Here is a 12,355-nt window from a genome sequence, read left to right as displayed (position 1 = left end):
TATTTTGCGAATCTTAATCTTTTACGTCAGTCAAATTCGCAAATAAAACTTCAGTATTTAATTGTTTGAAGTACCAGCGCTGTGCAGGAACTAAAATATATTGAGAAAAAGTATTTTGCAATCAATACTTGATCAAGGCCAAACAACTGTATTAATGCCAAGAAATGTTTAAAAAAAGGCACAAACGAATAATGTGAATAATGAAATACAAGTTTATTTGCCGTATGTAATACAAAGTTACCAAGATAATCAGTTGCATAAGTTTTCGGACCCCAAACTGTTAGGTCCCCACGGATGTCACCGTGGCGTAATGGATAATGTTTTCGACTATCGATCGGATGTGTCCGTGGCGTAATGGATAATGTTTCCACCTATCGATCGGATGTCACCGTGGCGTAATGGATAATATTTCCGCCTATCGATCGGATGTCACCGTGGCGCAATGGATAATGTTTCCGCCTATCGATCGGATGTCACCGTGGCGTACTGGGTAATGTTTCCGCCTATCGATCGGAAGTCACAGATCCTCTTTACAGATATCCCACAAAGACACTAAGTACAGGTTCTACACAAGATAGAGAGTTTCAGTGAGCATCGGGCTTTAAATGCAATCAAGCTCACATAATAGGTTTTAAGTATTTTTCAATGAATACGCAATCATCAATTGTTATCAGATTATATAAATCTTAAATGAACAGCCATAAGGTTCATCACTGATAACTGCTTAATGGGTAATATTATTGATTACTTCTAAACCGAACTTATACATATTACAGTTATGCTTATTTATATTTATTTGTTTATACTATGTTTATTGTAGAGAATAAATGTTTAAAATCTTAATTTGTACTTCACATAGTGTACACATTATATTTACATTTTTCATGTTCCAATCATTGACATTATTCACTTCATTAAAATCTAACGTCCAGCGCGTGTAATAACTCTACGTTTTGGAATTTCTTAAAAACGTATTTTTTAACAAAAAAAAACGGAAACAACAACAGCGAAATCAAAATGTGTTTTAATGTTTACATATATTTTATTATATGACCTACAGTAATAAACAACGACAATCTTTTATTAACATATATATTTTACAGATTTTGACCGCTCAGTCTGATAGATAAAGCTTGTTTCCGCCAGTGAACTGCATGTAATGCTAAATGATGAACCTCAGCGATATAACTCCATTGTACAATGTACAAGAGATAAAATAACAATAGCTGGTATCAGTTACATGTCATCATATGTGTACAGCCTCCGATACGACGGGATTATGTTATTGTACTCATCATACAACGATCTGTATTTGAATTGATAAACATGTATTAATACTAAAGTATCATCAATTACGCATATGGTCTTTTTGTATAATTATCTTACATTCACATGAATCATTTCGTAGTTAAATGTAAACTGCCAAAGAACTTGTATACAAATCCAAGTGGTCTGACTATTGATTTCGAAGAAATAGAGTGATTTGACTTATTTCAAACCAATGGTTGATATAAATATCCGCTAACAATTCACATGTTATAGTGAGATCATACACGAATATTTTAACATCAGATAGTATATTTTTCCAAATTTCATACATTTAAAACATAATATTGGATTTTCCTCTCAAGATATGTAAAAATACACAAAATAGTCATTATCAGTGATGACACAATTTATTTCCTTGTTCGATAGCGCAAATATTTGCATAGTAATTCAACAATGGATCGATATCAAGCAGTAGAAGTCTAACCTAAGCTTCTCAGCGGGGTCACGTTCTATTTAATACAGTATTGTTCACCCGTATGATAACACAGTTTATTAAGATTCCTGTGTGTATAAATGAAAGTGTTCATAACAGGAATATGAGTAGTGTTCATTTTAGGATGGAAGAATAGATACTTGAAAAAACATACACATAGTTTTGTAACCGTTTAAAAATATATAAGATCAATGCGAAGTCGAATCCGAGATTCTATAAATCATTTGATGGGTTGAATAGTAGCTACAACAAAAGTTAAACCATTCAGAGGATTTAGCCAATATGACAGAAAAGGACCGTAGTCCGTTTAACCGTCCTCATCTTGAGCCAAACGTCGATGAGAAAAGCACGCTGCTTTCCAATACAGACGACTCCGATGGCGCGGGGACTACTGATTACCGAAAGTTTCGAGCATTAGAGATCAAAACAACATGGCGCCACTGGCTCATCGGGCCGATTGTGTTCGCGTACATGTTCGCTATGTTGTGTTCATTTTTCGCTCTTGTGGAATACACGAATAACTATTTTATGAACCAGGAGTATTCAAAAGCAAACATATCCAGCAATGAGTCCGCTGACCTTTTCTGCAATCCCAATTCCAGCAGTGCAATATACGCGGCGGAAATGACTGCCACCTCTGAGGCATCCACGTGGAATCTGTATTTTGCACTGGCGTCCGGAGTTCCGGCGATCATTGCGAATATGATTTTTGGATCGTACACGGACGCGTTTGGGCGAAAATTTCTTCTGACGATAGGCATCGTGGGAACGACGTTGCGATTAGGTACAGCGGCGTTAATTATTCATCTCGAGTTGCCTATCGTCTTTCTCCTGATAGCTTGCTTCATCGAGGGCTGTTCTGGGCAGTACGCAACAACCCTTCAAGTATCGTTGGCTTATATCGCCGACATCACAAAGCCAGGACCTCATCGCATGTATGGAATCATTTTCATCGAGGTTGTAATCGGAATTGGTCTATCCTTAGCAAGTCTGGTGTCCGGATACATAATAGAGGGATATGGCTATATGATCACATTCGCAACCATGGCCGGAGTACTGATTCTGAATTTGGTATTCATGTTTTTCGTTCTGCCAGAGACGCTTTCAAAGGAAAAACGCCGGAATGACAATACGTTAATTGGACAGCTGAAAGCAAGCGTCTCATTCTTCGTGGTGAACGACTCCGAAAACCGCCTGTGGAAGTATCGGCTTGTCACCGTCATCCACGCCCTATGTAACCTGAGTTACCTGCCCCGCACCACGACAGAGACGCTGTATCAGCTCGGGCAGCCGTTCTGCTGGTCGCCTACACGAGTGGGTACCTACAGCGCCTTGCGCGCCGCGGTGATCTTGGTGATCGGGCTGGGCTCGGTGAAGTTCTTAGAGAAGTTTATGGACGAGGTTTGGATCTGCATTATCGGCACTGCGTCGTATGGGGCCGCGTTCCTCTGGACCGCCTTCGTCACCGACGACACTTCCTACTGGATAAGTGCGTAGTATTTCATATTCAATGGTGATTCATGAAGTGCTTACCTTTTCATATTTTAAGCGCAGTTTAATTCGATTTGAATACATCATCAAGCTAATAACTGTACCCTTTAATCAATTTGTTGGGAAAAACAATACTTAGACCAAACCATAATAAGTATAACGTATGCATACATTACTATAATCACACAAGACTATTTATAAGTAAGTCCCACGTACCATATCAACAACAAAAACCCGTAAGGTATATACGCGTGGACTGAAGAATACACGTATGATTAGTTCACAGGAAGACTTTTGAATGTTGAGTGCAACCTTTAACTATCTCACGAAAACTGCTCATTCGTTTTCATAAGATATTGAGCACAAAATTACATAAGATGCATTTTTATGGCGTATACACTCGTGAAGTTTGATTAGAAATTCGTAACTTTAAATAAACGGAAACAGATTGCTACCGTTACAGCACGACTAGAACATAGCACTTACTACGTTTAACACGTATAAAATAGTTGAGCCTCGCTCCGTGGAAACGGGGTTGAATACACTTGTATAAAGTGTCGTCGCATTCCACCAAAACATGATACTAGTACTTACTTTAAACGAATAATACACCTTAAAGATGAAAGTGTCGTCGGACAGAACAGGCTAATATAGGGCGTCATTTTCAAGTACATCAAGTTGTTTTCCCAGAGCGAGAATCAAATATATTAAGCTTATTTGTGTTTATATGAGTCGCGTTCTGAGAAAACTGGGCTTAATGCGTGTGCGTAAAGTGTCGTTCCAGATTAGCCTGTGCAATCCGCACAGGCTACTCAGGAACGACACTTTACGCTTAAACTTGATTTTCGGTAAGGAGGGACTTCTTTGAAACTAAAAATACTATAAAAGCGGAATGTATCGTCCCTGATTAGCCTATGCGGACTGCACAGGCTAATCTGGGACGACACTCTACGCACATGCATGTTGCCCAGTTTCTTCAGATCACGACTCATATATTAAACAATATATTCGTCTTTTTCTGTGTTGCAGTCATAGCGGTGGACATGTTTGGTCCCCTGTTCACTCGTCTGTTTCTATGTTGCAGTCATAGCGGTGGAAATGTTTGGTCCCCTGTTCACTCGTCTGTTTCTATGTTGCAGTCATAGCGGTGGGCATGTTTGGTCCACTGTCCACTCGTCTGTTTCTATGTTGCAGTCATAGCTGTGGGCATGTTTGGTCCCCTGTCCACTCGTCTGTTTCTATGTTGCAGTCATAGCTGTGGGCATGTTTGGTCCCCTGTCCACTCGTCTGTTTCTATGTTGCAGTCATAGCGGTGGGCATGTTTGGTCCCCTGTCTACTCGTCTGTTTCTATGTTGCAGTCATAGCTGTGGGCATGTTTGGCCCCCTTTCTACGACGATGCAGAGGAGTATCCTTTCTCACCTGACACCGCCTGAGAAACAAGGTAGATCTCAAAACGAATGAATGCTAATCTACATTGATTCGTTTTTTGAATATTTAACTCAGTATTCATATGCACGTTTTCACCAACTACTCATATACTAAATACTACAGATAAAACATAGTCTACATTTGTTTAGTAGTGATGATTTAATACAGTTCAGTATGACATTTAATTTAGCACTTCCTATTACACAAGTCGTGATTTAGAACACTTTATTTACGGCATAAGCAACAAGAATATAGTGTATATATTGAAAGTTTTCAAACTGTAGACGTTTTGGGGGAAGGGGGTTGGGGATGGTTGGGTTCAAAGTAAATTCTTTATTCAAAGTTTATTTTTGTCTATAATGTTGGCGTTAATGACTATTTTGTAATTTACAAAATCGTATGTCCTTTCGAAAGCATTATGAATTTGTTACATATATAGATCTAATGCATTAATTATAATTAAATTTAAATTAAACATTTAAAATAAAAATAACCAGTCGTTAGTGTTTTGGTTAAGTTTTAGAGAGTTTTTTTTTAATTTGAAATAATCCATTTATGCTGATAGAATCGGGTATACACCATACGCTTATACAATTGCCAATAATGCATGTTGTACCACAAAATCATGAAAAACAGAATTGCAAAGAAGCCCGAGTGCACGCACTGCTTTTCAATATTGTGTTAAACATTTTCGATCCAGGCGCGATATTCAGCGTGGTGGGGACTCTCGAGATTGTCTGCACTCTGGTCGCCAACGCCTCAACCAGCTACATCTACGCCGCCACCGTGAGCTATATGCGTGGGCTCGTGTTTCTCGTGCTCGGCGGATATGACGTCATATGTATCATTCTCACGCTGTGAGTATAACCATATAGTATTGTGTTATATTGGATCTGTTGTTTAAAAGAAAGATTTTGAAATAACTAAATAGTATCAATTACAGCAAACTAAATCGTTAATTGAATTCGACTCATATGTCAAAACAACATATACATAATCACTTTTGTCCAGGTTAACCGTCGAAGGGATTTTTCATTCAGACATGATTTTCGCTCTATGATTTTCACAGGTTACTGAAGATCTGTTGGTCCATAGAGAGGAGACGTGCTGGCTATAAGCCCTTCAGCCCGGAGATAATAGTTAGTGACGACACCTAGCTAGCCTACCCAGCCTTATTGCTCGTGACTGACCTTGCTTAGCTGTTAACCTCTCTACGTGTCTCATATGTTTGCGTTTTAAAATAACTTTGTGCTTCGTTTACACGTGTTTGTGATTGTTTTGTGAACATATATATATTTGTTATACAGTGCAATAAATCCATTTGTGACAAAAACCTTCACGCTTTGCTTGATAACCTGATCGCTTAGACATTAAAAAATAATCATTTAAATTGCACAATTCTCCGTAATAAGGTGTTCGCTAAAATACGAATCAATCAGTAGTTCTTTAAAAAAAAATACCACTTTATCAATCAATCGGTACCTATTTGAAAAGCATAAAAAATAGTTTTCGTTTTAATTAGAATATAATATATATAATGGTATATATAATATAATATATATAATGGTTATATAGAATATAACGAAAATACACTTGACATTTTTCTGCACAAACCGCCCAACTCTTGTCGAAAGATGCCTTCCCATGCCTGGCCTAAGTGACCATGATACGGTCCTCATAGACACAAATGTGATCCCGAAACGTCAAAAACCAGTTCAACGACGCATCTTTTTATGGAAGAAAGCGAATACACCTGTCATCAAAGAAGACCTTGACAGCTTTAGCAAAACCTTTGTTGGAAACCACAGCACCGCTTCACCAATCAACACACTATGGGCAGACTTCAAACAACAATGTAACAAAGTCATTGAATCGCATGTACCATCTAAGCTAACATCTTCAAGATTCAACCAACCATGGTGCAATAGAAATATTAGAAAACTAGCTCGAAGAAAGAAACGGGCATATCGTAGAGCCAGAAAATCTAAAGATCAGACAGAATGGAATATTTACAGACAGATCCAGAAAGAAAACCAGAAAGCCTGTAGAAATGCCAGAAATGAGTATGTTAGAGACATGATAAGTGAACCTGGAGGCAACAACAAGAAGCTATACTCATATGTAAAAAGCATGAAAAGCGACAGTTCAGGCGTTGCTCCCCTGAAAAAAGATGGGTCCACCTATTCTGATGCTAGTGCCAAAGCAGAAATCCTGAACGAATAGTTCTCCTCAGTGTTCACAAAGGAAGACTGCGAGAACCTTCCAGACCTCGGACAGGATATCCCAGTGGAGGCCCCCCCCACTGATGATCCATGTCAATGGTGTAAGGAAGCTACTTGAAGCCCTCAACCCACACAAAGCATCAGGACCAGACCAGATATCATCCAGATTTCTGAAGGAGATGTCATCGGTCATAGCTCCAGCATTAACCCTCATCTTTCAAGCGTCTCAATATCAGTGCCAAGTCCCTACTGGTTGGAAAAATGCCAATGTTACTCCACTTTTCAAGAAAGGAGACAAGACCCAAGCCTCCAACTATCGTCCTGCGTCACTAACCTCTATCTGCTGTAAGACCATGGAACACATTGTTCACAGCCACTTGATGAAGTTCTTGGATGAAAACGAGCTTCTCTCCGATGCACAGCACGGATTCCGGAAGAGGAGATCATGCGAGTCACAACTCATCAACACAGTACAGGATCTCGCAGCAGGGTTGAGTAACAAGCAACAGAATGACGGGATACTACTTGATTTTTCTAAAGCATTCGACAAGGTGCCCCATCGACGTCTCTCAACAAAGTTGCACCACTATGGTGTGCGCGGCAAGACTCTGGGGTGGAATAACAGCTTCCTATCGGATAGACAGCAGCAAGTTGTACTTGACGGAAAGGTATCTGCACCAGCCCCTGTTACATCAGGAGTCCCTCAGGGTACCGTCCTCGGGCCTCTCCTGTTCTTGGTCTACATAAATGACCTCCCAGGTAGAGTCTCATCAACTGTACGCCTCTTCGCCGATGACTGTCTACTATACAGGACCATAAGATCGGCAGATGACACCAAGGCACTTCAAGATGACCTCGACCAGTTACAAGTAAGGGAGCGGGAGTGGTTAATGGACTTTAATCCGGACAAGTGCGAAATGATCCGTATTACCAACAAGCGGAACATCACACCTGGCTCATACAACATCCATGGCCAAACACTTAAACAGACAGATAAAGCCAAATACCTTGGCGTGACCATAGACAGTAAACTAACGTGGAACAGCCATATTGACATCACCGCTAAAAAGGCAAACTCAACATCAGCCTTCCTTCGTAGAAATCTGGCAACCTGCTCTACAGACATCAAGGCAAAGGCATACACATCTCTTGTAAGACCCCAGCTTGAGTATGCGGCATCTGTTTGGCATCCCAAAACCCGATCCAACATCAACAAATTGGAGTCTGTCCAACGAAGAAATGCCCGCTTCTGCACAGGCGACTACCGATACACCAGCAGTGTCACTGCAATGATGAACAATCTCGGTTGGCCAACGCTTGAATACAGACGCCTAACGGCAAAAGTGGTCATGATGTACAGGATCGTAAACAACCTGGTGAACATCGATTCCAGAAGTGTACTCATACCAGCAGGAGTGCACACCAGAGGCCATGCAAACCGCTTCATAGTGCCATTTACCACCGTCAATGCCTACCAGTTTTCCTTCTTCCCAACTGGAATACGCCTCTGGAATGGTCTCCCAGAACAGGTGGTCATTTCCCCATCCATAGATGTCTTTAAGACTAGGATGGGGGAGCTGTGCTTATAACTCTGGAACAAAATGTTTTTATCCGGCTTTTAACCATTGTTCTTCCCTTCACACGTGTACATAGTTCACAATTGTGCGACAATGTCCCAGAGGGGCCCAGCACATAATCCGAGAGATAGAGATAATGATTCGTGCATGTTAATAATGTTATGCTTATTTAATGTCATCAATAATTTCAAACACTGTTTAACTTATTCTGATAAAATTGTATGTCTAACTTATCCTGATAAAAGTGTATCTAATGTTCGGACTTGTCACGTTCTAAATCCTCAATATTCTTAAAATAAGGTTTAGTAATGAATATGAACGTCCCAAGGCGTGTTCTCCAGCAATATGCGGTATATATGTTGTGTGGTGCTTGTCGTGTGAATTTTTTTCACCCTAATGCTAGTTCTGTATCGGAAAGGCAATGAGAAGATTGCATAAAAACTGGAGAGGGATCATAAACTCACCTTATATTGCCCTTGGGATTTAAATAGTTCTGCATTTGATGACAAAATAGAAAAAAAACAATACCCGCTTTTATATACATTCCTATAAGTTTAAAATAATTCAATGTGTATGAATTCGATGAAAAGAGCACTCTTAATCTAACAGTTTATCGAATGCTCTATCACATTTATGTTCAAAATATCATATTTTAGCTCAGGAGATTCTTAAATTAGGCTCAGATTTAAAAAATACCTCGATTATGTCCAGATAGTAATTGTTTTGGAACTATTATTAAATATAACAACAAATAAAGAAAATCTATTTATTGTTAAGTGAACATTTTTTTCGAGCCACGTTAAGAAACATGCATTACTTTCAGTTTATCTTGATATCGACTTTCTTAATTAATTTGTTTTACTACTCCCCATGTTAGTTTATATCACATGTGTTCAATTTACGGAAACATTATCACAATGCGATTAAATTACGCTACTTTAATACGCGTTGTATCACTACACTGAACTATTCAATTTACAGTTTTAAAATTGATAGGTCGTGATTTGTTTCGTTATTTAAATGATAATATCTCGCCATCGGTATATAATGAATGGAATATTACTGTATGTTCTCAGAGCGGTTACCGTACGAGAATACTTATACATGTATTGAGCTTAACCTTCCTTACATAAAATTAACTTAAACAACTTAAAATGTAAGATAAATTCTTAATTATCAAAATAATAATCGCATGACGCATTTGAAAAGGTCAGTTCGCACTGACAATCAGACCGACAAATGTGGATATTTTAGGTATTTTGAGTGCAAATAAACATATTAGTAAGTAATACAGTACAGTATTGGTTTTATGGCAGCTATATCCTTTTTTATATTTTAAGGACAACATTATATTATTTAAGAAAAAACATAGATACACAATGCAATTGTTCCGATAGCACTGATGAGGCTGATTAATGGTGTGCTTGATAGTAACGGCGTTCCTATATCAAGTAACATGCTACAAACTACATTTAGTACTCCACATTCTCTCTCGAAATGGTCACATAATTCTGCACGAGTTTGTTTGTCCAATGCTAAAAAAACGAAACAAAACATCGGCGATACACTTCATTTGGGAATTTTCTACAAATAAACGTGATTTTTGAAAACATGTTTGCGATCCGAATATGAAGGTATGTGTATGTAAACACTGTACGACGTCTTGCAGATCGTACTGAACGTGCCACTAAAGGAATAAACGAAACAGGTGAAGGCAATCAGTGTAAAGAGGGCAGATCAGCGCACGAAGATTTGGGTGCTACATTGAACAGATTAGTCATTTATGAACACAATGCATCAATATTTTTTGGATCATCAACATTTTATAATTTACCAAGTATATTTTGTATTTATAACGAATATAGAGTTTATACTGTCTAAGATGGTTAAATTTAGAAAATCGCCCCATATAAAAATACATTATTCATCATTTTAATAAAAAAAGATTTTTAATAAGTTGAAACACATAAACCCCAAATTATGAACGAAATTAAAAGGTACACTACTGGTAAATTAATCACCATATAATTTAAACACAGTGTTATGCTATTTAAAAATGTACGATAAAAACATGAAGACACGGGCCTTCATCCAAATATGTCAGATAAGAAAGGATACGGATAAGCTACACGAGGATTATAAACTTGCTGTCTGGGGCTGTTTTAATAAAACCACAAAATAACAATTAATTCAATGTTTTTTTCTGTTTTGGAATAGGTTCTATGCATGGATATCAGAAGAAAATATGGCTATCAGGTGGTCATTTCTTTAAACAGAGACTAACCATTATAGCATTATTGATAGACATCCGCTAATGAATCCTTGCAGTAGAATAATTTATATATCCAAACTGTTTTTTTTCTGGCAATATGAGCTTCAATATTATCAATAACATACATAATTTTTTTAATTTCAGTTTAAGATCCTTTCATTGCATGGGCGGTCATACACACCATTGTCACGTAAAGCGGAGTTCCGAGTGAAACTATATGTTATATAAGACCACAAGTGAAATAATCCTTCTTTAAGTGCATGCCTTATAACGATGTGTGTGCGAACATTTAATTTCGTGCATTTTGACGTAAAAAAATAACTTCATATGATCACAAAAATGTCGCACACCGCTGTTTTACAAAATTGTGAACTTATTATGTTTTAAATTGTTTCACGCATCGAACTTTACACAAAAGTAGATGAAAATATATATCGTTTAAAACTAAAGAAAAATCCCGATCTATCTAAAGCCATAAAAAGAAAATTGCCCCGCCCCTGGTGGACATGATGCTCAATTGTGTTAAGTTGTTTTGGTAAGGGATGTCAACCGACTGTTTATTGAACTAACTTTTAAATGAACCAACATAGAGGGCTTTCCAATTCTTATTTTTATGACATGTTTGCAAAATCTGTGCAGAGGGTTCTTAGAAGGAGATATCCAAAGTGTTAAATATCTAAATAACATACTTATTGCTCTGCGTCCTACCTCTGGTGGGTCATATGATTTATGGAACAGAAACATGGATGGGAATGCATTTTGGAAATGTATACATCTATATGCTGTATCTAAAAAGTACTTTCGTATGATTGTTCGACCAAAGTCATGAGGTATACACACATTGAGTCTATATATTGAAAGAGTCTATATCCAAGATGCACTGTGTTTTTTTTTAAATTAATAAAATAACGTGTTTGTATTTGTTCGTTTGCGAAGAACTAATGCTAAGAGCAAGTTTTGCAAGTCGGTCTGCTCTTAACTACGCTAAGAACGATAACTGCTGCATCTGCCTGTTTATACTTCACCACACTGCAGACATCGAGTGTGTGTATGTAATCAATAGTGTTTAATATGACGTACCGTTTGGGTCAAAAGAACATATACGCCAACAGCTAAAAATAGATATCACCGCGGCGACAATTTTGTCACTGCGGTAATAAATTTATCACTGCGGTGATATATTTGTAACTGCGGTGATACTTTGTCTGACCCAAAGAGTTTGATAAGAGCTCAATCAAACTGACCAAAAAATAACGTTTTGCAAAACGGAAATCGGCGAATATTTACTGCGAAGTTATCAAGATATCTGCCTACATGGATTACTGTAGAACATTGGCGTTCAGACCATGAGTTTTGTAATTTTAATCTTTGGACACAAGGATGACGACAATGTACAATTACATAATCATTTATCGATAAGCATTCCCACATAAAGTTAATAAGAAAGTGTGTCGAACTTAAGCTGTTAAATGTTTTAATCATGTATCACGAAATCGACAAATACAAAAAAGTCTTTATTGTAAATAAGTCTTTATTGTAAATAAACTTGTTTACATATGAATAAACTTATCAACTATCCTTATTCATCCGTATTGATTTTA

At 37.7% G+C, this 12,355-nt stretch overlaps 1 protein-coding gene across 1 annotated transcript; it reads left to right on the top strand.

Moving 5' to 3' along the window:
* The first annotated feature begins 1,843 nt into the window (after positions 1-1,843).
* LOC127871647 (solute carrier family 46 member 3-like) lies at positions 1,844-6,018 on the top strand. Its single transcript, XM_052414766.1, has 4 exons — positions 1,844-3,251; positions 4,613-4,696; positions 5,384-5,540; positions 5,753-6,018. Exons 1-4 carry the CDS (start codon positions 2,045-2,047, stop codon positions 5,838-5,840), a joined length of 1,536 nt encoding a protein of 511 aa, XP_052270726.1. The 5' UTR covers positions 1,844-2,044; the 3' UTR covers positions 5,841-6,018.
* Positions 6,019-12,355: the final 6,337 nt, after the last annotated feature.

This window comes from Dreissena polymorpha, chromosome 3, assembly GCF_020536995.1.
Source record: "Dreissena polymorpha isolate Duluth1 chromosome 3, UMN_Dpol_1.0, whole genome shotgun sequence".
Taxonomy (NCBI): domain Eukaryota; kingdom Metazoa; phylum Mollusca; class Bivalvia; order Myida; family Dreissenidae; genus Dreissena; species Dreissena polymorpha.
This window is presented reverse-complemented; position numbering and strand designations above follow the sequence as displayed.